Source organism: Suricata suricatta, chromosome 2 (assembly GCF_006229205.1).
Source record: "Suricata suricatta isolate VVHF042 chromosome 2, meerkat_22Aug2017_6uvM2_HiC, whole genome shotgun sequence".
Lineage (NCBI taxonomy): Eukaryota > Metazoa > Chordata > Mammalia > Carnivora > Herpestidae > Suricata > Suricata suricatta.
This window is the reverse complement of record NC_043701.1, coordinates 74132457-74159843: the sequence shown is the minus strand read 5'-3', so window position 1 is coordinate 74159843 and position 27387 is coordinate 74132457. Positions and strand designations below refer to the sequence as shown.

At 39.0% G+C, this 27387-nt stretch overlaps 1 protein-coding gene and 1 long non-coding RNA gene across 3 annotated transcripts in view; one reads left to right on the top strand and one right to left on the bottom strand.

The window, feature by feature from the left end:
* The window catches only part of CROT (carnitine O-octanoyltransferase), a 49611-nt gene extending 35274 nt beyond the window's left edge, over positions 1-14337 (bottom strand). Inside the window, exons 1-6 of the mRNA XM_029928286.1 lie at positions 14258-14337; positions 13622-13673; positions 10770-10905; positions 7332-7456; positions 5075-5256; positions 4785-4909 (exon numbers count right to left, since the gene is read on the bottom strand). Coding sequence (XP_029784146.1) covers positions 4785-4909; positions 5075-5256; positions 7332-7456; positions 10770-10884 — 547 coding nt within the window. The 5' untranslated portion in view covers positions 10885-10905; positions 13622-13673; positions 14258-14337. The remainder of the gene's footprint in view (positions 1-4784; positions 4910-5074; positions 5257-7331; positions 7457-10769; positions 10906-13621; positions 13674-14257) is intronic.
* Positions 14289-27387, top strand: part of LOC115282369 — a 57380-nt gene continuing 44281 nt past the window's right edge. Inside the window, exons 1-2 of one of the 2 annotated variants that reach the window (XR_003904616.1) lie at positions 14289-14724; positions 14832-15775. This is a non-coding gene — a long non-coding RNA (uncharacterized LOC115282369). Of the gene's footprint in view, positions 14725-14831; positions 15776-27387 lie in introns of those variants that run through there. The other variant, XR_003904615.1, reaches the window with a different exon arrangement.

Here is a 27387-nt window from a genome sequence, read left to right as displayed (position 1 = left end):
GGCAGACAGAAAACTTGGCGGGCCCCGACATGTAGGCATGGATATGTGTGTGTATACACACAGTTTGCCTATTGTTGAGAATGCTGCTATAAACACTGGGGTCCATGGACCCCTTTGACTCTGTATTTTTGTATCCTTTAGGTAAACACCTAATAGCACAAGTGCTAGATTATGGGGTGGTTCTATTTTTAGTTTTTTTGAGGAACCTCCATACTGTTCTCGAAGAGTGGCTGCAGCAGTTTGTATTCCTACCTACAGTGCAAGAGGTTTCCCCTTTCTCCACATCCTTGCAAACACCTGTTGTTTCTTGTGTTGTTATTTTCAGCCATTCTGACAGGTATGAGGTGGTATCTCTTGTGGTTTTGATGTGTAGTTCCCTGATAATGAGTCATGTTGAGTATCTTTTCAGGTGTCAGCCATCTGGATGTCTTCTTTGGAAAAGTGTCTATTCATGTCTTCTGCCAATTTCTTCACTGGATTATTTGTTTCTTTGGTGTTGAATTTCTAAGTTCTTTATAGATTTTGGGTATTAGCCCTTTATCCCATATGCCATTTGCAAACACCTTCTTCCATTCCATAAGTTACCTTTTAGTTTTGTTGATTGTTTCCTTCTCTGTAGAGAAGTTTTTTTATCTTGATGAAGCAGTTCATATTTGCTTTTCTTCCCCCTTGCCTCCAGGAACATGTCTAGTAAGAAGTTGCTGCTGCTGAAGTCAAAGAGGTTCCTGCCTGTATTCTCCTGTAGGATTTTGATGGTTTCATGTCTCACATGTAAGTCTTTCATCCTTTTTGGATTTACTCTTGTGTATGATGTAAGAAAGTGGTCTAGCTTCATTCTTCCACATGTCACTGTCCAGTTTTCTCAACACCATTTGCTGAAGGGACTGTCTTTTTTCCATTGGATATTCTTTCCTGCTTGGTCAAAGAGGAGTTGAACATGTAGTTGTGGGTCCATTTCTGGGTTTTCTATTCTGTTCCATTGATCTATGGGTCTCTTTTTGTGCCAGTAACAATAGTGTCTTGATGACTATAGCTTTGTAATATAGCTTGAAACCAGAATTGTGATGCCTCCAGTTTTCTCTTTTTCAGGTTTTTTTGCATTATTCAGGGTCTTTTGTGGTTTCATACAAATTTTAGGATTGTCTATTCTAGCTCTGCAAAAGATGCTAGTGGCATTTTGATTGGGATTGCATAAAATGTATAGATTGCTTTGGGTAGTATAGACATTTTAACAATGTTTGTTCTTCAATGACCATGGAATGCTTTTCCATTTCTTTGCATGCTCTTTAATTTCTTTCCTAAGTGTTCTATAGTTTTCAGAGTACCTCTTTAGTTAGGCTTATTTCTCGGTATCTTACTGTTTCTGATGTAATTGCAAATGGGATCATTTCCTTGATTTCTTTTTCTGCCACTTTATTATTGGTGTATAGAAATGCAACAGATTTCTGCAGGTTGATTTTATATCCTGTGACAGTGCTGAATTCATGTATTAGTTCTAAGAATTTTTTGGTGGCATCTGTTGAGTTTTCTACAAGAGAGTGTCATGTCATCTGCAAATAGCAAAAGTATGACTTCTTCCCTGCCTATCTGGATGCCTTTTTTTTGGTTATATAATAGCACCTATTAAAAAAAAAAGTATCTCCCACTGTACATCAAAACATCTTCCATAAGGATTATTTCCAAATGTCGTCACTATTTACTTGGCTTGGTTTCATCTTCTCCAGTTGAGTTCCCTTCCCCAACCTCCATTAACACTGCTCTTGTCAAGGGCAGGCTGTCCACGTCATATTCACAAATACAATGGTCACTTTTAATTTTTATCTCAGTTGACCTCTGAAGCATTCAATGCAACACTTCCTCCTCTTGGCTTCTAGGAGACCACGGTCTTTGCTTCCTTCCCACCTTGGTTTCTTTCGCTGTGTTCTCCTCTTCAGACCACCAAATACCATATTTAATTGTGCTAAGCTTCATTACTGGTTCACCTGATAATCTTCATCTATGTGTGTTACAAAAGCAATCTTAGCTACTCTTATGGCTTTAAAATGTTTTCTATGACTGCTAATGGTGATTCCTAAATCTCTTTGTGCAGCACTGAAATTGTTCCTCAAGTCCAAACTTTGTATCCAACTGACTATTTGCATTTCCACTTCAGAAATCTAAAAGCCATCTTAAACTCAACATAGCCCGAGACCTCTTAATTTCTTCCCTAAGTATTTCCTCCCAATTTTTCCTATCTCATGAAACAACAAACCTATCTACCTCATTCCTTAAGCCAAATTCCTTGAAGTCATCTGATTCCCTTTTTCTTACAACTCATAACCAATCTATGAATTATTCTGCTAAACCCAAATCCAAAATATATCCATAATATGACAACTTTTTATCAGCCCCATGTTATCACCCTAGTACAAGTCATTATTCTGGCTCACTAGACCTACTAAAACAATCTTCTAATGGATCTCACTGCTTATACCATTGTCTTCTAAAAATCTTAATCTTCAAACAGGAAGTAGAATCATCTTTTCAAAACAGAAACCTCATCACATCACTTTCTTTCTCAAAACTCACTAACAGTGTCTTATTCACATTTTAAATAAAATCCAAAAACCTGAGTTGGCTTACAACATACAATATGATCTAGCCCCCAGTCACCATTCCAGTTGGCCCCTCCCTGTCTGGCCTACTCTGCTCCATCCATATTCCCCTTCAAACATGCCAAGTTTATTCATGCCCAGGGGATTTCTTTGCTCAACACATAAAACAACAATCTGAACCAAACAAAAATAAAAAGCCAAAAAACTGCTGGAACATCTTATTCATATCCTCAGAGAGGCTTTCCCGGACTACCTCAACAGCCTCCAATTACCCCTGTTATTTGAATTCTCTATACAGTATTTATCACCAATTCTGTTATTTCTTTGTTTACTTATTACCTCAGGTTTATCCCTATCTATATCTCTTCACATGGCCATAAGTACAAGAATATAGTTTATGATAGTTAACTTTAGGGACTGTTTTAATGACTCTGTATTTTACATGCCCCCAAACCATAAAATACCTAAAAATAAACCTAACCAAAGAGGTAAAAGATCCGTATGCTGAAAACTATAGAAAGCTTATGAAAGAAATTGAAGCAAACACAAAGAAATAGCAAAACATTCCATACTCATAGATTAGAACAAATATTGTTAAAAGGTCGATACCACACAAAACAATCTACACACTCAATGCAATCCATATCAAAATAGCACCAGCTTTCTTCACAGAGCTAAAACAATCCTAAAATTTCTATGGAACCACAAAAGACCCCAAATAGCCAAAGTAATGTTTAAAAAGAAAACCAAAGCTGGAGGCATCACAATTCCAGACTTTAACTTGCAATACACGCTTTACCTTAGAGGATTACTTTATCTATCTTAGGACATACCTATGAAATAGAAAAGACTGAACTGAAAACCAGGTCGACTGATTTGAGTTCTTAACTGATGCATCTATTTCTCTCTTTGCTACGGCTATTCTCAATTTTCTCCTGTTCATTTTTTCCATTCATATTTGAGTGTTAAACTTTATGCCATAAGTCACCAGGTTTTTCACTTGCAACATCAAGATAAATGTGTATGGGCTTGAAGACATTAAATATATCAACCATCTAATGAGATTTACGAAGAGGAGTTGAGTTCTAGATGAAAGTAAACTCCTATTTCTCACACTGCAAGCAAAACTGGCTACAGAAATTTTACTTTTAAATAAAATTTCAGGTAAGAAAAATATCTTTTCATAGTTACATTCTGCAGTAACTATATACTGTTATTAAAATTTTTTTTGAGAGAGAAAGAGAGATAGCATTAGCAGGGAAGGGTCAGAGAGAGAGAGAGAGAGAGAGAGAGAGAGAGAGAAAGAGAAAACAGGCCCCAGACTCTGAGCTAGCTGTCAGCAAAGAGCCTGACGCAGAGCTCAAACCCACGAACCATGAGATCATGACCTGAGCCAAAGTCGGACGCTTAACTGACTGAGCCACCCAAGTGCCCCTGTTATTAAATTTATAAAAAAGAAAAAGATCCTGAAATAACCAAGAACAAGCAGTTACAAAAGAATTTTCCATTTTGAGATATGCTAGTACACCAAGCAGAATTTGCCATTAAGCGGACAGTAAAAACAAAAGCTTTGGTGAATCAATCTGAACTCATATGCCTTCAAGAAGATTGAGAGGAGGCTCTCGCCTCAAAAGGCTGGGGGTGAAAGGGAGGTTATAACCACAAAGAGAAATGGGGCATGATAACCATATACAAGCAAACATTCAAAAAGAGAATTCAGATAAGAGGGTAGAGACAGAAAGATCCAGATCATATGCTCCAGATTTCCTAACACTGTAATGGATAATGTTCTTTAAATTTTAATTTCTCAAATGATGCAACATAAGCATAAGCTTTTGTATGGAACTCTGTAAGATACATTTTATAAAATCCATTCCCAGGGCGCTTCAGTTGGTTTAGCGTCCAACTCTTGATTTCAGCTCAAACTTGGTGAGTTCAAGCCCCAGGTTGGGCTTTGGCCTGGTAGCACAAAGCCTGCTTTAGATTCTCCTCCTTTGCCCCTCTCTGGCCTCTCTGTCTCTCTAAAAATAAATAAGCATTTTAAAAAAATCCATTCCCAAAATTACTTTCAACTAATCACTATGACTAAAAGCCTCTAATTCGTCATCCACAGTGTCATAGTAGAAACCACAGCACAACTACCCAAGTGCCAATGCCTTTACCAAAAATGTACCCATGTTTACTACTTACCAGTCCTAAAATAATTCATAACCGAATCTCTAGTAATCCCTGGAATTTTACAAGTGGAAAACAGCATTTGGAATTGATTCATATCTAGAGGGTTATTTCCAACTTTATGAACAGGCACTTTTTCCCTATTAAAACAAACAAAAAGTATTTTGATCACCAAGTCATTATAACACGTGTTAACCCAAGCAGTCACAACTGCAGTATCCTTGAATAAGTAAAATTAAGCTTCTCAACACTGTGCCACCTCAAACTGTAGGTAAAAGTTACTAAATTCACATAACTGTACTTACTTTCTTAAGAGCTGCCAGTAGTTCAAGTTATGCCAAAGACATATGCTTCCTCTTTCCAACTGAGTGCCTTCCTTTGGAGGCCAGTAATGTTCAATATGAGGTGCAGGACCAGCAAAATTGACATTCAGTTGTGACGGTAAACGAACATCCAGATAGGCAACATTCAGCCACCATTCTTCCAGCTAAAAGAAATTAGGAACTTCAGCCTAACACAATTGGGTATACTTGAAAGTGTAATCGCTACTAAACAAAACAAAGTTGTATTTGTTCTTTATTTTTTAATGCTTAAAATCACATTTACTTGTCCACATCAAATTGTACAATGACAATGGATTTTAATCTAAGTAAAAGCATGTTTAAGTAAATTTCAAATAAAAACACATTTTATTTTAAATTATCACAGATATTGAAAAATGCTATGATCATTTCTTTTGGAAGTATATGATCTTAAATATTATTCAGTTTACTTACACGATTAATAACAGGCAACAAGAAAGTACTGAAAAGGCACCTTCAGATAGACCATACTGAAGTCGTAAACACCGAAGTCCTTAGTTATGTTTTTTCAGAGTACTTTGTGTACAATAAATATTTAACAAGTCCTCAATTATAACAACTATTAAGACATTTGCAATGTTCCTTTTCCAAGCAAAAACTGAAATCAAATATGAAACCTTTCAGTACACGTAATTTTAGATTTTTTACAGTGCTTTCTGTGTCTTTCTTTTGTAACATGCAACTGAATTTAATGCATAAATATGCAGATCTCAAATTATCTTGAGTTATTTTTTAAGAAATATATGTTATAAGCTACAAGCAGTCATTCAGAAAAGGAAATAACCAAAAAGGATACAGACTTCTTTACCTTTATCCTAATTCAATTAAAATTGTTTAAGTCTAGGGGCACCTGGGTGGCTGAGTCAGTTAAGCGGCTGACTTCAGTTTAGGTCATGATCTCGCAGTTCCTGAGTTTGAGCCCTGCACTGGGCTCTGTGCTGACAGCTCAGAGCCTGCAGCCTGCTTCAGATTGTGTCTCCTTTCTCTGACCTTTCCCTGCTCACACTCTCTCAAAAATAAACAAACATTAAAAATAATAGTAATAAAAAAGAATTGCTCAAGTCTCAAGACTGAGAAGAAAGGAATCCTGAAGTATAAAAGTTTATTATTCCTTCATAGTTATCAATGCCTAATGGAAAGATCAGCTTTTTATTTCTAAAACTTAAATATAGTTAAAATCATTATTTCTAGTTATTCAAAGAATTTCTACTCTCCTTATTGCTTTTTTTAAAAATTGTTTTTAATGTTTGTTTTTGAGAGTGAGAGAGCGCTAGCGAGCATGAGTCAGGGAGGGGCAGAGAGACAGGGAGACAGAATCTGAAGCAGGCTCCAGGTTTTGAGCTGTCAGCACAGAGCCTGATTAGGGGCTCAAATCCACAAACTGCGGATCATAACCTGAGCCAAAGTCAGATGCTTAACTGCCTGAGCCACGCAGGTGCCCTTGCAATGTTTTTTAATTACAAAAACCTATCATCTGGTTCATACTTCACAGTAGAGTAGTTAAGCTGAAGAAGTCAAAGATTCATTATAGAAAATTATGCAGTGGGTCAGTAATGACTATATCAACACCTCCTGCTCAATCTCACTCCAACATAAAACACTCATAACCATTCTCTACTCCAACTCTGTAATGGGTCCTTTCTCTCCCATATGCAGTGTTTAAGTGTTTGTATGCCACCTTATGTGGCATGTCTATTTTAGTGTCTAGAGGTTTTTTCAGGCTAGGATTATCTGAACAAAATGTTTCTCTCAAAACAGGTCTGCAGATCACCTCCATCAGAATCACTTGGAATAGTTACAATAAGGACTTAAGGGCCCCCAATCCTGGTTATTTTTAAAATTTCTTTTCTCTTTTTCCTCATGTACTTTTATCTGGGAGTTCAAATTTCTTTTTAAAAATTATATTTATTATTATTTTATTCACTGCTTTTGTAGTATCAATCCAAAGACACTGAATCAGAATCACTGGTCCCAGGAAATCTGCATTTTAACAAGTTCTCCACATGGTAAAAGAAAAGCTCACACATAACACTTAAAAAACTCCCTAAACAATTTGTTAATTCTTTTGGATGACTACAATAACAATGACTGCAAGGATATTTACACCAATAATTTTAAAATGAAAGCTATTTAAATAAAACATTTTCATTTTCATTCAATTTCATCAATTTTCTAATAATAAGTACAATAATACAAATACCCAATTTCTTTTTCCTTTTGCCCTTTCAAGTAATTTCTGGTGCAATTTTCTTCCAATACCATCTTGAAATTTTTGGACAATTTCTTCAGTTTTTTTATATTCTTCTTTATTTGCAAATGGCTTTACTATAAAGAAAAGACATGCATTAAAATATTTAGACATCAAGTACCACAAACTCACCTCATTACTACATAAATCTTGAGACTTAATTCTGTTAAACAATTATATATTCATTAATTATCACAGCAGTCCAAAAAATTATAATAGAGTTTACAACATCACAATAGCTGAAAAGCAACAATGCAAAATGCAGTAAAAAATAAAACAGTGGATACTGTGTAATCTGATAACCATTTTCTGAAAAATTATATTAAAATCATTCTGGATGATGAGAGTTAAAATGATAAAGATAGAACTATCATCTGCTGCTATTAGTCTAACAGAAAAGTCAATGTTGTTTAGCTATGAATAAGAGAAATTAAAACTTTCCACTAATGTCCAAGCAGAGCCTTGAACATCATGTATGTAAATGTAATATGTATGTAAATTTAAGTGTAAAGCCTGCCTGCAGCCCAGAGCTAGAGCCAATAACAGTTTCCTTTAAAAAAACAAACAAAAAAACCACACACAAAAAACAAAAACAAATGGAATACAGGATTCCTAGTCCATGAAAATGAAAACCATCATCCTGAAGATTAAGCTACAGACAAGCAAATTTGCAATCAAAGGACATTAATATCCTCCTTTTGTTTGATTCTGTCTCTTCCAAGTACCATCTTCAAGTCAATTTAAATAGCTCTATTTAGAAAAAGTCCAAGTGAAATGAATAATCAAAAGCAGTGAATAAAATAATAATAAATATAATTTTTAAAAGAAACTTGAATTCCCAGATAAAAGTACATGAGGAAAAAGAGGCAACAAGAAATTTTAAAAATAACAAGGGCTTGCAATTAAACAAAGTGAACTAAATGCATACATTTATCTCCAATCCTCCTACAATTCAGTAAAATGACAGTAATTAAAAAAGCAAAAACCTTTAAGGACCAAGAATACAGAAGGAGAGGACAGAAGAACAGTGAGGCTAACATTTTACAAATTAGAAAACACATGAGAAAATAGGGACTTTGTATAATGGAGAAAGCCTATCTAAAGCCCGGACAGTAGAAGGTAGGAACAGACAAGGTCAGGTTGGTGCATACCAAGAAGCAAACCAATTCCTGCAGTAGAATCCCAGAAAGCCTCAAGAATTCTAGGCAAACGGACTTTCAAAGGGGGCAAAAAGAGGCGGAAAACAGGTCTCCTTAAAAGTGTTCAGAAGCAGCAACCACCCCATCCACACCCACTCCAGCAAATCTTTCTTCACTCTAGAAAGCCAGGCAACTTCCTACCAATGCCAGTAGAAATCTAGAGGTCTATTCTTAGGAAAAATTGAACCCGACAAGCAGAATATATAGCTTCTAACCCATAATGTAAAAACAAAAACAAAAACAAACCCAACAGATTATAATTAAGTGTATATCCAAAACAGTGACCCCTCCAATTTCCTTCCCCTACTTAGCTCCCAAAGCACTGGAAACCAGGCTCATGCTTTCTAAACAAAAGAGGACTCTGGGGAAACAGATCAGTCCAAGAGAAATTAATACGTAGACCTGGGCATGTGCCAGTGGAACTGCTAGATCTCTGCAGCACGGGTCACTGGAAGGCCCAACAGTCACCAAATCTCTACCCATATACATAGAGCTGCCAATTGGCTTTTTAGGGTCTAACTCTTAAATATGAAGAATACCGATTCTCAGATATTTGAGGAAAGCCTGTCACATGACAGTCAAAGAGCAGAATAAGCAAAAACAGGATTGGTGATCCCACACAGTAAACAGACCCTTTCTCAGAAAAGGAAAGGCACTAATAATGAGGGACATCATTTTTTAATTCAAAGCTTAGTCCAGAATGCCCCAGACCCAATTATAGGAGTTCCAGAAAGAGGGCAAAGGAAGGAAAAAACTATCCAAGAAAAAACATTTTTAAAATCTCCTAGAATTGAATAACATGAATTTTTAAACTTAAAAGAACCTACTGTGTGTTCAGAGAAATAAATAGGAAAAAAACTTATACACTAAGGGACATGGAGAAATTCAGAATGGTAGTGATAAAAGGTTTCCAAACACATCCAGAAAGTAAAAAGCAAACCACATATAAAGGATCAAACAGAATGGCATCAGATGTCTCACGAGGAACAGACAGTACCTTCAAAACTAATAAGAAAAATCATTTCCAACCCAGAATATTCTATATTCAGCTGAACAATCGGGTATGAGAGTAGAATAAATTTTTAGGTCTCTCATTCTTTTCTTCCCCGAAGTTCTTTCCTCAAGTAGCTCCTGAAGATGCACATCACAAAAATAAGGGAAAAGGGGGAAAAAAAAAAGACCGAACAAGAGAATCCAACACTGGAGGGAGAGGTGAAGCGAACTGCCAGGATGATGGGGGGAAAGAAAGCCCCCAGGGAACAGCTGTTAGCCACTCAAGAAAAGTAATCTCTTTGTAGCAAGAGGGCAGAGGGCCCTAGGGGTATAGCTAAGAAATGAAACTGAGAAAATAGCTTATGTACTTAATGTAGGTATAGGTACATACACACATATATATATTATATACAATGCATATAATGTAGTCAGGGGTTTTCAGTGTACTGAAGTGTCTGGGAGTGAATTAGTTAAGGATACAAAACAAAGTAATCAAATGAAAGATGAGGCGGAACAAAACAAAAAATCAGCAAAAAGGTCACCAAAATACACCGTAACTGCGTAACCATAAATCCTAAATGGTCAGGTAAAGTAACTCAGGTACATACTGATTTAAATCAGGTAAAACTTGGAGTTCAATCAAGTGAATACTCATTGAATCATTTACTCCCAAATAGTGATTCTGTACAATTATGTTGAGAGAATGAAAAGAAAAATGTGGATATGTTGGATCGCATATATGTTGGGCATGAAGGGTGGAAAGGTTAAAGGTGTGAAAGAGATAAATCCACAACTTTTTAGAAACAAATTTATAATATCAAAGGATTAAAAAAAAAAAAGGTAGCCTAAAAATTTACTTTAAATCTGGAGATAAAAAAATATCTGGAAATAAATATTACCAAAAAATGGGGAAAATATTTGAAAATGCTTGCCTGAGGGAGTGGGATTAAGGGGTCGGAGTAGAGAATGAGGCAGAGGCCTACTACTTTTTATTATAAACCTCGAAGTACTATCTGGCTTCTCAAACTATGGAAAAATTAACTTGAGAAATAAAGACAAAACTGTTCAGGACATGTAAAGGATACTTTAATTATCATGAGCCTCAAGGAAAAAGCAATTACACCTTCATCGACTTCTAGTAAGTTCACAGTTCCCTACGGTACTAATATTAATATACACAAAAAGACTACAAACATACCTGAATCAAGGTATTTTTTTAATGATTCCTCAAGTGAAGGAACAGGCAGAGATGGAAGAGAATCCTGGTACTGAAATGTTCGTTCTTCAGTTGACTTAGCCAATTGATTTTCCATGATGCAATCACAACAGGAAAACTAAAGAAAAAAGCCCTGACAATTTCAATCTCATAAATATTCTTATCTATGCTAGTTCCAATTCAATAAATCATTATCTAGTGACCACAGAATATCCAGAAATTTGTTCTAGTCCTTAAGGAATTCATAAACGTGTCAGAGTGAGGGGGAAAAAAAAGCTTAGACTCCAAGAGCCGAAGCTTAGAGTCAACACCTACTCTTTGCCAAGTACTACTGCCTGAGTCATAGAAAGCATGTTATCCAATCTTCCTGTTATCTCTGCCTTTTGGCATTCTCTCATGATAAGGTCAAGATCGGCTAGATCCCAGTCTTCCCCTTATACAAAGCTACTTGAGAGCAGATAAGAGAACTCATAGAACCTCTAAAGGGGTAGGCAGGTTTCAGGTGTGTAGAAAAGTACACTGGGCAGAAGGTGAGAACCCCCAACCGCCAAGTATGAAAAGCAAAAGACTCTCCCAGCTGTGGACTTGTAGAATATCACAGAATTCATCAATCCTATGACAAGCTGTTGTAATCTAATTATGCTGATGGTTTGAGGCCTACCCACAATGACTTCAAGTATCCCATAGCAATCCTGAACAAATTAATTTTCATCAGAGAAATCAAATGAACCCAAAATGTGAATGAGGTTATACAAAAGTTAAAAGGAAAATTAAATTTCTCAAAGAAGCCTTTAAAAATTATATATTATAATAGCAATTGAGAAATCAAGGAACCTTAAGAAGAATTATCTGTGCTTTCAAATACTACTTTTTATATAAAAACTGAGAGCAAAGCCAAACAAAATATTGTACTCATAGGTTAAAGAATAAAACATTGTCGAAAGCAAGGATGTGGCAGAGACTGTTCTCAACCAATCAACTTTTTCTTTTTTCCTTAACAGAATCCTGACTTTCAGCTGGGTATAAATCCACACAGTTCAATCTCCTACCCCGCCTTGAAGCTCAGTATGACTTTGTAATGTGTCACCACCAGGTCATGCCCCTATCAAAGACTAACTACGTGTGTTCTCTCTGTGCTTTCTCTCCTCACTGCCTAACAAGTAGACCCAACTGAAGTAGCACCTTGCAACTGCTTACAGACACCATAGACTGAGGTTGTCAGAATCTTCCGATTAGCCCTAGCCTCCTCCCTCTACATGTATAGGAAAACACTTTCATTAATGTCACTGAGCTTTCCTTGTCAGGGTAAAAGAACTCAACCAACAACACTAATAAAAAGATACATTCCAAAACTAAGGTACAACAAAGACCTCCACTCCTCAGCTTCTTGCTATCTAATGATTTTGCACTTTATTTTGACCATCCATCAACATTAGCTTTAGACTTCATGGAAATGTTGGCATGGGTCCATATACCAACACTACCACTTTTCTAGTCATGAGCTTCTGGGCAACTAACTGGAACTGAATTTCCTTATCTGTAGAGAATCCTACAATCTGAAAGAGCTGTTGTTAGAAAAGGTTTACTTATTTTTATTATTATTCTTAAAGAGGCTCCACACCTAATGTGGGGCTTGAACTCACAACTCTAGGATCAAGAGTCAGATGCTCTAGTGAGCCAGCCAGATGCCCCCAGAATTGTTTTTAAATGCTTGCAAAAACACATCACAAGGGTGCCTAGGTGGCTCAGTTGGTTAAGCGTCCAATTCTTGATTCTGGCTCAGGTCATGGTCTCATAATTCATGGGTTCAACCCCCGTGTCAGGCTCTGCACAAACCCCAAGGAGCCTGTTTGGGATTCTCTTTCCTCTCTCTTCTCTTCCCCTGATGGCACGTGGTCTCTCTCTAAATAAATAAATAAACTTTAAAAACACAAACACACACACATTATAAAAATAAAGCAATCTAGCTGAGACAAACATATTACACTAGGCAGAACTTCTAGGAATGGCTCCCTTGATTTCACCCCCATACTCTTCAGAACCTTTGAGTAGAAGGAGATCATCACTTCCATGACTGTGATCATGAGGTCTTAAATAGCACAGGGGACCTTAGATTATGCAGGTGGGTCTAATCATTTGAGGACTCAGGAGCAGAACGCTTTCTCCTGCAGCTGGCTATAAGTGAGTCATGGAGATCAAAAACATGAAAAGGATTGAGGTACCATCTGGTAATGAAGACACAGGTGGTCTTACAGAACTGAGAAAGCCCCCATCTGGAGCTTAGTAAGGAAATGGGATCCAGAACTACAGAAACCTTTATTTCAGCTTTGTGAGGTGCTAAGGAGGGTACCCAGCTAAACCTACCTGGGCTTTAGATGCAGAGAAGCTGTCAGATCAACAATTTGTGATTTTCTTTAGTGTGTGTAGTGGGGAGGGGGGCAGGGAGGTTAGCTGCTTTTGTGGTAAATTGCTATGGCGGCAATAAGAATCTAATACACATATGCAGAAAAGATAAGCTATTCTCTGTATACCTCCCTTAGTACTTAATGGACTCCAGAAAACTAACTGATGCCAAGGCTACCAATCCCATACCTCCTACAGTCTTAACTCACCAAAAGGTAAATACTGAAACTCGGAATTCGATTTTTTCAGCAAGGACTGTTTTGAATGCTCAACCACACAGATTAAGTAACCCTAAAAGAACCTATATATGCATTAAGAAAATCATGACATTGCATTTAATTACAGGAATCTTTCTGGGGACAACGAAATGTAAACCCCAAGTGGAAAAGAGAATCGGAACAGCAAGTAAAAAGAAATACACTGTCACGTACCGGTACAGCAAGATGAACTGTTTAGGACTTCCAGGAGCCTGCTGCAATCACCCTGTTTGAAAACACGGGGGTTTGAAGTAGGCTGGGGACTGTGGGAAGCAAGACACAAGCCTGACGGCCGCAGGGGCGCGGGGTGGGAAATTTTTAACAAAAACTGGTGGAAAAACAAGTGGAAGACTAGAAATCTAGAGACTGTGAAAGACTTAAAACTGTTGGGAATCACAGCACGCACGCAAAAAAAGTCCATCTGCCAGACAGCTGGCGAACAATTGCTACAGGATTCACCACGTTTCGGACAACCACACTCTCATTAGACAAAGTGCCTGCCGGTGCTCGGCATCTGGGGCCCGCGCACAGTCGCAGGGCGACAAGTTTAATGCTTGGCTGCAGATTCAGAAGGGTGCAGACCGACGAGAGCTCAAACTTCTCCCACCACACCACGAGCGGCTCTGCACACTCAAGAGGCCACCAAGTGAGGGAAATCCAAATAACCAGCGCTACGGACCGGCCCAGCGGCCAACCCCAGGGGTACGTCCCCAACCCTCGGAAGAGAGACGCCTGACGACACGACACTCCCGCCGAGTCCCGGCACTTCCGTCGTTCTAGGCTATAGAATTCTGTTCTACGCAACTTAACTGTTCCCTTCTATCCCCAAGGGCTCGGGGAAGGAGGGAGCGCTGCCTCGTCGGGCCTGCCGGTCCTCACCGCTGGCGCTTCACCTACTTCGCCGCAGCCCACCGCCACACTGACCCGCTCCCCCGCCTCGCTCGAGGAGCTGGAATTGGACGGAAAGCCGCGAGGGTCCCGCCCCGCAATCACCGGCTAACGAAGATTGGATGTAACGCCGCGGACGCCCCGCCCCGTACTTGAAGCCTGGGACGAGCGGGGCCTGCGCTCTGGCGGGACCCAGCCCAACCTCCCGCGGGCGCCCGCTGCCCAGGGCTGGGTTCTAGGCTGCGTGCCTGGGGGAGGCTTCCCCGACGCCAGAGGAACGGCTCCAGCTGTGCCGGACAGCAGTTGACGGCTTGCGGCAGTTGGAGCCCAGCGCCCCGGGCCGGGGACACAGCGGGCGACTCTGGGCAGGCAGCAGTCCGCCTACGCAGGTACACAACTTTCTGGGGCCAATGGCTCAGACTAATCTTGACCCAATTTGTGCAAGACTCGGTGTTGTTTACCTTTCTTTTTAACCCCAACTCTGTCTTGCCAGCAGCTCCTGACCCCTACCAGTGCGACTGATTTTGCAACCCTGAAGCCAGAATTTATACCAATGCTTTTAAAAGAAATAGTGTGGTTTACCCTGTATCCTGGCAAGAGAGCAGTGACACCACAGCTCTCTGCTTAATCTTTCTCTTTATCCACCGAAGCTGAAGTTGGCCCAGCGTAGGTAATGCTTCAAGCACTCTGCAGCATCCCTGCTTCCCTACCCTTCTACAATTGTTCGTGATGCCCAAGGTCCGGGAAGCCCCGACGGATGCTTACACAGCAAGCTTGGGGTTGATGTGATTTTTTTTTTTTTTTTTTACTATTGGGCCAAAAAAAAAAAAAATGGAGTTTTCAACCCACATGAAGCTAGACAAGTTCAAGAAGATCCTAATGGGATTAGCTTAGTTTCACAGGCCAGGCTATTTTACATTTACTTCTTGAAACAAAGTATACTGTTTGAGTTTTCATATTCAATACATTGTTTCATTTTTGTGGAAGAAACAACCGACCAATAGTTAACAGTGGCTATCAAATATAGTGGATATCAAATATAAAGAACCAGATTTCGAATTAACATGTCATTACAGGTACTATTATTTATGTTTTTCCTAACTCCTTTGGTAGTTAAATCTGATGAACGGAACTGAAGCTATGTATAACTGAATACGCACTTGGTTTGAATAAGTTTTCTACAGAACCTTACATGTGTTTGATTGTGGTGCAGCTCCAGCCCTTGCTGAAGGTGTTGTATATTATATGACAGACAAACTTTTAAAAGGTTTCAAATAAGGAATATATATTTTGTAGTACTTGTTTCTGAAGATGTGATTAAGGACATTTCTCATAGTATGTAAATGTTGTATTCTGGGTAATGTTACAATTGGTTTACAAGATAGCATTCTTAAACAGAATAAATAAATAATAAAAAGCTGTTCAAAAGCCTTCATCTTACTTTTATTCTTCTTCCTAGTGAGTGTTGGCACCCCTTGACAGTTTTATGCTCGGGGCGCCTGGGTGGCTCAGTTGGTTAAGCCTCTGACTTGGCTCACGTCAGATCTCGCCTTTGTGGGTTCAAGCCCTGTGTCAGGCTCTGTGCTGACGGCTAGCTCAGAGCCTGGAGCCTGCTTTCAGTCCTGTGTCTCCTTCTCTCTCTGCCCCTCCCCCCTCTCATGCTCTGTCTCTTCTCTATGAAAAATAAATAAAAACATTTAAAAAGAAAAAAAAAGTTTTATGCTCATTTAATGCCTGTTGGTGGCATAGAATTTAGGGTTTCTTGCCTTCACTGTCTTTCTCCTACTCTTCATAGTGATTTAAAGAGAAAGAAGGTATTTCTGTAAAGATTCCTGGAGTCTTGAAAGAGGAAAAAATAGGGACTGAATAAAAATGACAGGAACAGAGACTTGAGTGTGCAGGCACATGAAGCACATTGATAACAATAAGTTTTTCCAAGATTAAGAACTTATTGTGAATCAAAATATTTTTCTGGAGAAAAATTTCTCAGTACTACAAGTAGTGATAATGAGTTTTTTTAAGTTGCCATAGAAGAGTTTTCATTTTTAGTCCTACAAAGCTCTTTTTCACTATTCTATACATAGAAAAAGGACTTAGAGACCTACCGGAGTCCTGCTCCAGCTGGTCCGGGGTCCCCTGAAGGAGAGACGGGTTCGGAAAGAATTGGAGAGAGTTGAGGTGTTTCTTTCTTGGTCACCAGCCTGGCATCTCTCTCTTGCCAGGTTTTGTGCCTTTATTTATAGACTTAAGTGTTAACATGACATCAAAAAGTGGAATTTTTACAAATAATTCTCAGTGATAAGGTGCTTTGAAAAGGGTGCAGAAACAGGTTTTATAGAGGCATTTTTGCAGAACTCTAATTACAATGAGGTAACTTACACATAATAAGATAACAGGATATTCTCAGTGAAAAGCAGGTAACATACACATTTGTTTGAACCGGTAGTAAATCTTACAACTAAGAAGATAGCAGGATGTTTTCAGTGAGAAGCAGATAGCAAACACATTTGTGTATAACAATAACACTAAGATTCAGGCATAAACAAGGCTGGGAGGCATTCTGTTTGGCTCACAAGAGGAAGAATGTATTTGCCACGGTTAGTAAATAAACCTTTTGTGAACCTTGTTCTTTGATGTTGAAGGTGTAAGCGCCATAGGCCCATAGGCACCCTAGAAGCACCCGTCTTTGCATATGAGTTTAAGTTGTAACTACTCTTACCTGTCCTCACAATGGGCACCAAATGAGCATATGTATGCGCAGTAACTTATGCCTGGCTCTTGTTTGTTTTCTTATTCCTGAATTAGGCTCTTTTTCTCTGGCCAGAGTAAATATTCTTCTGTTCTTTAACCCTCTTTATTATCCATGTCTATAAGTTTGTGAAGCTCAAGAGAAGAGCCTTTCAACAAACATCTGCAGTGCTTTGCTTAAATTCCTCCTTATAGAAGTGGGAATATGCTTCTTCCCATGAGGTATCTGTGTGGGGAATATCCGTCTGACTTGGAACATTGTGAGGCCTAATCAATAGCAACAGGCTTAATTTCACATGAGCAGTATTAGCAGAAGGAGATGCCAGTTTCCGCCTCTCATGGCAGGAGCTGTGCAACATCTGCTATTTCCTTACTGTGACCCTGTCATCCAGCAAGGCCAGTGCGGCTCCCAGCAGAGACCAGTCCAGTAAGTTACATAATAAGTATGACTACTAGAAGCTTGCATTTCCATTTACATATCTAGCTTACTGCTATGACTTATAACTCTAATGTGATGGGGAAACTGAAGGGAATCCATTTTATTTTTTGTAAAAAATTTTAATATGTATTTATCTTTGAGAGAGAGAGAGAGAGACAGAGTATAAGCAGGGGAGGAGCAGAGAGAGAGAGGGAGACATGGAGTCTGAAGAAGGCTCCCAGCCCTGAGTCATCAGCATAGAGCCCAGTGCAGGGCTCGAACTCATGAACCATAAGATCATGACCTGAACCAAAGTTGGAGAGGCTCAACCGACTGGACCACCCAGGCTCCCTGAATCCATTTTAGAAAAACTCCATCTCTGCTGCTTGCCTGCTAGGCTCCTTTGCTCATGTTCTGTATTTCATCTTGCATCTGAGTAAACCAGAGGAGCTACTATGTTCCCACACCAAGGAGGAAGCAAGAAAGTTAATCTTGCTTTGAATTTCATCCTAGGCCCTCATATACCTAAAAGCATCTTAAGAACAAACCTCAGCGAACACTGGTGCCAATAGCCCTTACCTTTGGTGATTAATGGAATAACCTACTATTCACCTGACACTCACCTTTGATTGGACCTTCCCCGGATCCCTGAAGGAACCCATACCCTGGACCCCTTTCTGATACAAAACCCTAATCCCAAGCAGTGGAGAAACTCACTTTTCCTTTTCTGAGCCTCCCATACACTCCATCTAAGATATGCTCTCTGCTCTATGCTATCACTCATATTACTCATTAAACTCTGCTCTCACTTCTTCCTGGCTTATGTTTGATTTCTATCCTGTATGAAGCCAAGGATCCTCTGGTCCTATAGGGTCCCCTTAGGGTCCTCAGACATGGCCTGCCTACTATGTCACTACTTGTCACTAAGAAGTAATGAAGTAACATAAATAGTTCTAGTCTATAGGATAGATCTTTCATTCCAGTGTGTAAAATGAACATATGGAAGAAATAATTTTCTTGTTTTTAATGGGGAGGCAGTAAAAAGGTAGTCATTTTGGGAAGCAGCCAACAACAAAGTATGCTGGATGCAAAGAGGCCAAGAAGGTCTAGAAACCTAGCAGACGTGTTCTCAATCATGAGAGAATTCATCACACAAACCCCAGTGGTCTTCAGCATTCTCTGGGAAATAAAATGATACTCTCCAAGCTCCATGGTCCTACTTACCTTATAGTTCTGAGAAACTCCCAATGAGCTTTACCAGGTGTCTGTCCCACAGAAGGGCCCATCATGACCATGTCTCTTGCTGGGCAGAAGTCCCACGGGGAACTGGAGTCATCCTCGCATGAGTAGGATTTACAGTCCACCACAGGAAACTTGTAGGAGTCCTTAGAACACAAAATGGGTTTCACCCTCTCTTGGGGCTGGTGTGGGAAAACTTCCTTCCTGTTCTCTCACCTGTTTACTAGCAACCCAGGCTGATGCATACCTGTTTCCTCACAAATCTTTCCACTGCCTCTGCTTTGTGTAATCATTGTGAACCCTTCTCAGCTGCAATTCCACCCTGAATCCTGCATCACAAAAGCTGCCTAATTGGAACAGTGAATGTGACTAAGGAATCTGATATACTTGTGAAAGCCAGCCGCCCACTATTGTAGTTTTCTTGTTAGCATTCCAAGTATCAGGGACTCTGCTAGGGGTGTGCATAAGATTCACTTCCTTTTTCATGTGTTTCATACACATTTGTATGTGATTAGCTACACAAGCAAGTATTTATTTATTTTTAATGTTTTATTTATTTTTTGAGAGAGAGACAGAACATGAATGAGGGAGGGGCAGAAAGAGAGAAGACAGAGAATTGGAAGCAGGCTCCAGGCCCTGAGCTGTCAACACAGCCCAACGCCCAGCTCAAACTCACAAACCATGAGATCGTGACCTGAACCTAAGTCAGACGCTTAACCGCCAGAGCCACCCAGGCACCCCACAAGCATGTATTTACTGAGCACTGCTCCTTACCTAACATTCTATTCAATACAAACAGAAATCAACAAGTGAATTCCATAAATTGATGAAAACCTCCCCTCAGGGAAATACAAATACACATGGAGAAACAAAATGTAAAAAGAATTTCTGGAGGTTCACAGAGGCCCTGAAGCTTATTCATATATACCCTCTAAGCCTTGATCAAAGCATGGGCTACAGTTTTCATCAGAACACCTGAAATTCTTGTATCAGATGCAGATTCCCAATGGTTGCTCCAGGCTTTCTAAACTGGAGGTACCTGTGGGGCCCCTGAATCTGCACCTTTAGGGAGACAGTCATTCCCTACCCTCCAAGTATGTGGAGTGCATATCAAGTGTGGGAATATCAGGACCTAGGTGTCTACACATCTCAGATTAAGAACACTATGTAAGAATAGCAAAACTTAAAATGATAGAGAATCCCCAGTGCCATATCTGGAACTTGGGAATCTGAGCAGAAGACTGTCAAGTAAAGAAAGGGAGCAGGAGGCTTGCAGCCAAGGAAGGGGAAGAATCAGACAGGGGGAAGCATGGGCACACAAGTGTGAACTAATAACATATCTGACTGGGAACTGGAAAGCACCAAATAAAGGAAGTTCAAAGTGCTCACCCGAAGTCGTGAGCAAGGCTATAGGAGTCACATGTAGAAGTCATGAGGCCACAAATAGTGGTGCCAGGCTTAGGCCTGTGTGGTTTTGGAAAAGGGGATGTTTAAAGTAGTCTTGGTGGGGGAGCCTGGGTGGCTCAGTTGGTTAGGCAGCTGACTCTTGATCTCAGCTCAGGTCTTGATCTCAGGGTCATGCATTCAAGCCCTTCACTGGGCTCAGCACTGGACCTGAAGCCTACTTAAAACACATAAATAAATATTAAAATAAGGTAGGGGCGCCTGGGTGGCTCAGTTGGTTAAGCTTCAGACTTCGGCTCAGGTTATGATCTCACGGTTTGTGAGTTTGAGGCCTGCCTTGGGCTCTGTGCTGACAGCTCAAAGCCTGGAGCCTGCTTCAGATTCTGTGTCTCCCTCTCTCTCTCTGCTCCTACCTTGCTCATGCTCTGTCTCTCTCTCTCTCTCTCTCAAAAATAAATAAACATTAAAAAATTAAAAAGAATTTTTTAATTAAAAAAATTAAAACAAAGTAGCCTTGATGGTACATAAGCATGTTTCATATTGTGAGAGTGGAGAGGAACCCCACAAGTACGGTAGTGCATTTATCTGAAGAAGATAGGAGCTAATGAGTACTTCAGGAAGCTATTCTGGATTTATAAGACGTTAACATTAGAAAAGACCTTGTTACTTATCTCTCCTAGAATCCTCATTAAAAAAAAATATTTTAAAGTTTATTAAATCTTTATGTATTCATTAGCATTTGAGGTAGTACTTTTATGAAAATATAGTAGGTTAATATAAAGTACATTTTGTCACTTTATTATTTTTTTTATCTTAGCCTCATGCCCTACCCCCAGCCCCCAATCTCCTTATGTTCTGATTGACACCTAATTATGTAATTTGCTTCCAGGTCACACATGACAAAGCTAAACTTAAAAGTAACCCTATTTCCATATGACTCAAATTACACAGTGTCCAGCCCTGAGAGGCAGTAGCTCAGTATTTATACTAAGAGCAGCCTTGATCCCAGTAACATGCTCAGTAGTGATAAGCACTCAGAATAGCCTAGAATCTTGCCTGTGTGTGACACACCATGCGTCAGCTGAACATATGGCAGAGAAGTGGAATGCAAGAAGGCTGGGAACACTGGAATTGCTGGAGGTGAGAGAGCCTTTTTCTCCTGGAGCAGAAGTGTTTTCAGAAAACATAAGATCAATATGTTGGATGCTATTTGTGGTAAATGAAACCCACGCTTTGGAAATGGTATTCAACCATTAGAAGTGTTAGCAATCCTAGATAAATGTCCACCAACCCATAAACAAGTGAAAGTTTGTGTCCTGCTATTACCCCAGTAATTTGGTACATTTAATTTTTCTCATTTGTTCATCTATCCATCTAGTCCACTGTGGTATTGTCAGTCACAGTAGCAAGTTCAGGAAATAAAGTGGAGGCCAAAATTGATATGTCCTCTAGCCTATAGAGTTTACAGGTCAGATGGGGAGACAGCCAACAAGCAAATGAAATACATAAGTAAATATGAAATAATTAAAAATTTTTATTAAGATATTAAGTGAAATAAAATATTTTAATTTATGTACTTGGTAAAAATAAGACCTCATGTACAGATAACATTAAGCGGAGACTTTGGGGCACCTGGGTAGCTCAGTCGGTTAAGCGGCCAGCTTCGGCTCAGGTCATGATCTCGCAGTTCATGGGTTCAAGCCCCGCGTCACGCTCTGTGCTGACAGCTAGCTCAGAGTCTGGAGCCTGCTTCATATTCTGTGTCTCCCTCTCTCTCTGACCCTCCCCTGCTTGTGCTGTCTCTCTCTGTCTCTCAAAAACAAATTTTAAAAAATTAAAAGAAATTAAAAAAAAAAAAACATTGAGCAGAGACCTGAAAGATGAATAGGTTCCTGGGGGTAACTTGGTGACTAGGCTCTTACCAGGTGAAGATGACTGAGAGAGATCTCTCTGTAGAGGGAAATCATGTGCAAAGACTTTGAGGGATCCCAAATAAGATCCATGTGGCCCGAGGTCCAAAAATCAGAGAAGGCATGTCAAGAGGAGAGGTCGGAGAGGAGCGAGCTCACACAGGAATGCTAACAGTCCAAATCATAATGAGGCATCTGAGCTTGAGCTGCTGCTTTACATGGCCCTTCTGATCTGAGTGTGTCTGGGGAGAGGGATACTGCAGACTGCTGGAGTCAGTGTTTTTAAAGACAGACGGTCCATATTGTTTTTCAACGACCTCATCAGAAAACGTTTAGCCAGGGCTTCAGGGGTTGGAGAAGTTCACTAAATTCCTGTGAGCATTCAACATGTTCCAGTTTTGGACCATTTAAAGAGGTAAGATTTTATTTAGACCTATGCAATTAACTAATATTTTTAAAGCAATATTGCCCACCGTTGGTGTGTTTTGGGGGTGTGAATATGTTACCCCAGACGACAAAAGGGATATTGCAAATATAACTAAATTAAAGACTCAGAGATAGGGAGTACTTCCAGGATTACTCAGATGGGTCTAATGTACACAAATGTTCTTAAGAAGAGAGAAGGAGGTTGGTCAGAGTCAGAGAAGATGGGAAGATGGAAGTTGGATGTCACAGTCCTGTGTCTGTTGAGTTTGAAGATGGAAGGGAGTCACAGGCCGATGAATGCAGATGATTCTAGAACTGGTAAAAGGTAAAGAAACAAATTAGCTCTTAGAGCTTCCAGAAGGAATGCAGTTCTACTGACCTCTTTATTTTTAGCCCTTTTTTCTGAGTTTATATGATAAACCCATATTGTTTTAAGCCACTAAGTATATAGTAATTCATTACAGGAGCAAGAGGAAGTTAATGTAAAATAGATATACCAAATACATGCCCAAGGCCACCTTGCTAACATCACTAGTAAGTGATGGATCATGGCTCAAACCTAGATCTTCTGTGCCTCCCAAAGTCATACGTAAACCACTCATAGCAGTATGACTTGTGTACAAATAAAAGGAGAATCTATACTGAGTTAGAAATTTATTCCAAGGTTGCCTGGATGGCTCAGTCAGTTAGGCGTCTGACTTCGGCTCAGATCATGATCTCACGGTTTGGAGTTCGAGCCCCGCATCAGGCTCTGTGCTGACTGCTCAGAGCCTGGAGCCTGCTTCAGAGTCAGTGTCTCCCTCTATCTCTGCCCCTCCCTGACTTGTGTTCTATCTCTCTCTGTCTCTCAAAAATAAATAAATGTAAAAAAATTTTTTTAAAGAAATTTATTCCAAAAGTTTGAAATATCTGAGAAAAGGATATGTCTTAGTATTTTGAGTTGGCTTTGTTATCACATCAGTCTTCCAAAATAATTCCCTGCAACAGTGGTGTGGATAAGACCAATTACAGCAAAGGCCAAAGCAAATCTTTAGTGAAAGAATTTCTCCAAACATTCTTTCTCCTTCTCCTTCTACAATTAACTACTACTATTACCATGATCTACTTACTTTGAATTCCTGGGTGTTTAGATTTTTAGCAACACATAAAGTGCTTTACATACATAAAGTTCAATCATCCTTTACACACACTAACATTTTAATAAAAACCTTTAGAACACTGCATCAGCATTCAGGTTTCATGGTATATAACTAGGGTGAATAGAAAGAATAAAGAGGACAGGAGATGAAATAATGGAAGCTTCTGAAAATGTTTGAGTCTGTGAACAACTGCCTCCTATTGAACCAGATGGGCAGAGTCAAGTTGTAAATGAGTGACAGATGTGGCCAATTAGTTCTTAAAAGTAGTCAAGTTAGAGCAGCCCTATAGGTTACTTTGAAAACAGGCTCAGCTGTATCTCTCAGCTACTCCATAAATAAGACGCGAGATGCTTTCCTACTACAGAAGAAATGGAGAAAAAGGCTGATCATATAATACTTAAATAAGCTCCTTAGGGCTACATACAAAGCAAATAAGCTTGCATGTCTTGGGTATCTATAACTGGGAGATTAGGTCATGCTCAGTCACCATCACCTTTAAAGATAAATCATATATTCTTTTTATCTTGGTTCTAATTTTTCTAATACCCATTTTATTAATGTTATGTGTTGAGTTGTAAATGTTTAAGATTGTTTTTGAAAAGATACAGTAGATAAAGTTTAAAATGCACAAATGTCTAGACACCAGTTGCAGAAAATCAAACTTGAAAGAAATAAATTATATTTTATTTGAGTATTTGACACACAATGTTACATTAGTTTCAAGTGTACAGCTTGGTGATTTGACAAGTTGATACATTATGCTATGTTCACCACAGAAAGAAAATAAGTGTTTAAATGCAAACTATAACTATAAACATCACCTTTTAAGTCACTTTGCAAATCATCTCCCTCATATTTATTGGCCTTTCTTTCTTCTACAATCTCAAACTTTTCCTTACCAAGCATAAGAAATGATTAACTCATGAGGTTTCTGGGTAGCTCAGTCGGTTAAGCATCCGACTTTGGATCAGGTCATGATCTCACAGTTCATGGGTTTGAGCCCCGTGTCAGGCTCTGTGCTGACAGCTCGCTCAGAGCCTGGAGCCTGTCTTCGGATTCTGTCTCTCCCTCTCTCTCTCTGACCCTTCCCTGCTCATGCTGTCTCTCTCTCAAAAAATAAATAAAAACATTAAAAAAAAGAAATTATTAACTCTTCATCTTCCACGTGATTCTTATGGATGTATGATTTACTCAGAACTGCCTTATGCAGCCCAGGCTACCGTTGGGTTGAACCCCTGCTTTGAGTCAGACATTGTAAATGGAAAGCATGAGGATTATGAAGATGAAAGAAAAAAAAATGTTGATTAAATCCACACCACTGTTTTCATCAGGATCCATCTTCAGGCCTACTTCTGTTTTGTTTTGCATATAGCTTTTATCAGGTTTTCTGTGGATGCATTCCTGATTCCTGTGCTGTGATGAACATATGAAAAATCATAAATACTAATTAAATGAATGGAAATCTAGAAAATTCCACATTTCTTTAAGCCTTAGAGGAGAAAAAAGAAGTAAGAGGCAGATATGAAGAAGGCTAAAAGAACCTTTTATCAATTTACAATGCTTAGATTTGGGTCATAATGTATTATCTGTTTTATATGTTACTGGATTCAGTTTGCTAGTATATGGTCTAGGATTTTTCCACTTTCTTTTTAAAAAAAATTTTTTTTGAGAGATTGAGACAGCATGAGCAGGGGAGGGTCAGCAAGAGAGGGAGACACAGAATCTGCAGCCTCCGGGCTCTGAGCTAGCTGTCAGCACAGAGCCCAATGCGGGGCTTGAACCCACAAACCGTGAGATCATGACCTGAGCCAATGCTGGACTCTTAACTGACTGAGCCACCCAGGTGCCCCTAGGACTTTTCCACTTATGTTCATTAGTACATTGGCCTAAAATTTTAATTTCTAGTAATATCCTTCTGGGATTCTAGTATTAAGAATATGCTAGTCTCATAAAATGAGATAGAGATGGTGTTGTGTCTTTTTGTTTTCTATAAAAGTTTGAGTAAAATAGATACTACTTTTTCCCTGAATTTTTGCTAGAATGAACTAGACAAGCCCTCTCAACCTACATGGAGTTTTTTGTTTGTGTGAGTGTGTGTGTTTACAATATTATTGCTTCAGTGTGTAAGTTAGCAATTTGTACAAATTTAAAATAGAATTAAACTTTTAAGGTATGACTTCAAAAAATAAAACTTCTCGTCTGAAATAATTACAGATTCACAGGAAGTTGCACAAGTAGTATAGAAAAGTCCCAGGTACTCTTCCCCTAGTTCACCCAATAGTTACGTTTAATATAACCATAGTACATATAAATACCAGGGAATTGACAGTGGAACAATATGTGTGTGTATACCATTTTATCACATTTGTGCACATCTGTGTGACTATAGCTGTAGTGAAGTTACAGAAATATTCCAACACTACAAAGAATGTGCCAGTGCTAACCTTTTATAATGATAGCTGTCGTCTGCTGCCTCCCTTCCTTTCCCTTCCCAAACTCTGCGAACTACTACTCTGTTTTCCTTCTCTGCAGCTTTGTCATTTCAAGAATATTGTAGAAGATGGAGCACGTGGGTGGCTCATTTAAGGCTCTGGCTCTTGATATCGGCTCAGGTTCTGATCTTGTGGGTTATAAGATCGAGCTCCACCTGTGGGTTCTGCACTGCCAGCATGGAGCCTGCTTGGGATTTTCTGTCTGCCTCTCTCAAAAATCAATAGATAAACATTTTTTTAATATTGTATAAATGGAATCATGATTTTGAGATTAGCTTATATCACTCAGCAAGATCCTGCTAACAGCTGTCTAAGTAGTTGTACGTAAAAGGCTCATTCCTTTTTATTGCTGGGTAGTATTTCAAGGTTCAGATGTACCAGATGTTCAAGGTTCAGTGGTTTCCAGTGACCAATTGAGAAACATTTTGGTTTTTTACATTTAAGGATATTACAAATAAAAATGCTATGAACATGTGCAGGTTTTGTGTGAAGCTGAGTTTCCATTTCTCTGGCGTAAATGGACTGTAACTGCTGGGTTGCATGGGAAGTATTAGTTTGGTTTCTCAAGAATCTTCCAAACCTGTGGTTGTACCATGTTTACATCGCTGCCCATAATGTATGAGAAATCCAGGTTCTCCTCTCCTTCACCATTATTTGCTATTAACAGTTTTCAAATTTGTGGCTATTCTAATAGGTGGGGAGTAGCCTCTCATTACAGCTGTGATTTGCATTTCCTCAATCATTTAGAGATGCTGAGCTTATTTTCATGTGTTTACCTATACATCCTCTGCAGCAAAATAGTTACTCATGTACTTGGTTCATTTTCTAATTGGAGTATTTGAGTGTTTTACTGCTGAGTCTAGAGAGTTCTTTGTATATTCTTAATATAGTTGGTTGTCAGCTATGTGATTTGCAAATATGTGTATTTTTTTAACCCAGTCTGTACTTACCTTTTCATCCTCTTAACAAAGTCTTTTCCAGAGAAAAAGTTTCATTTTTGAACAGATTCAATTTATCAAAATTTCCTTTTTTTGAATCATATTTTCATGTCTTAAGCACTCTTCACCATGTCCTAGATCCTGAAAATTTTCTTTTTTTCCCTAGAAGTTTTATAATGTTATATTTTACATTTAAATCTATTATCCATTTTGAGTTAATTTTTGAATAAGATATGAGCTTCTTTTTCTTTTTTTAGCCCATGGATATCCAATTGCTTCAAATATTTGTATGTATTTAACATTTTCTCTTACTACATTTTTAAACATTTTATTTGAGT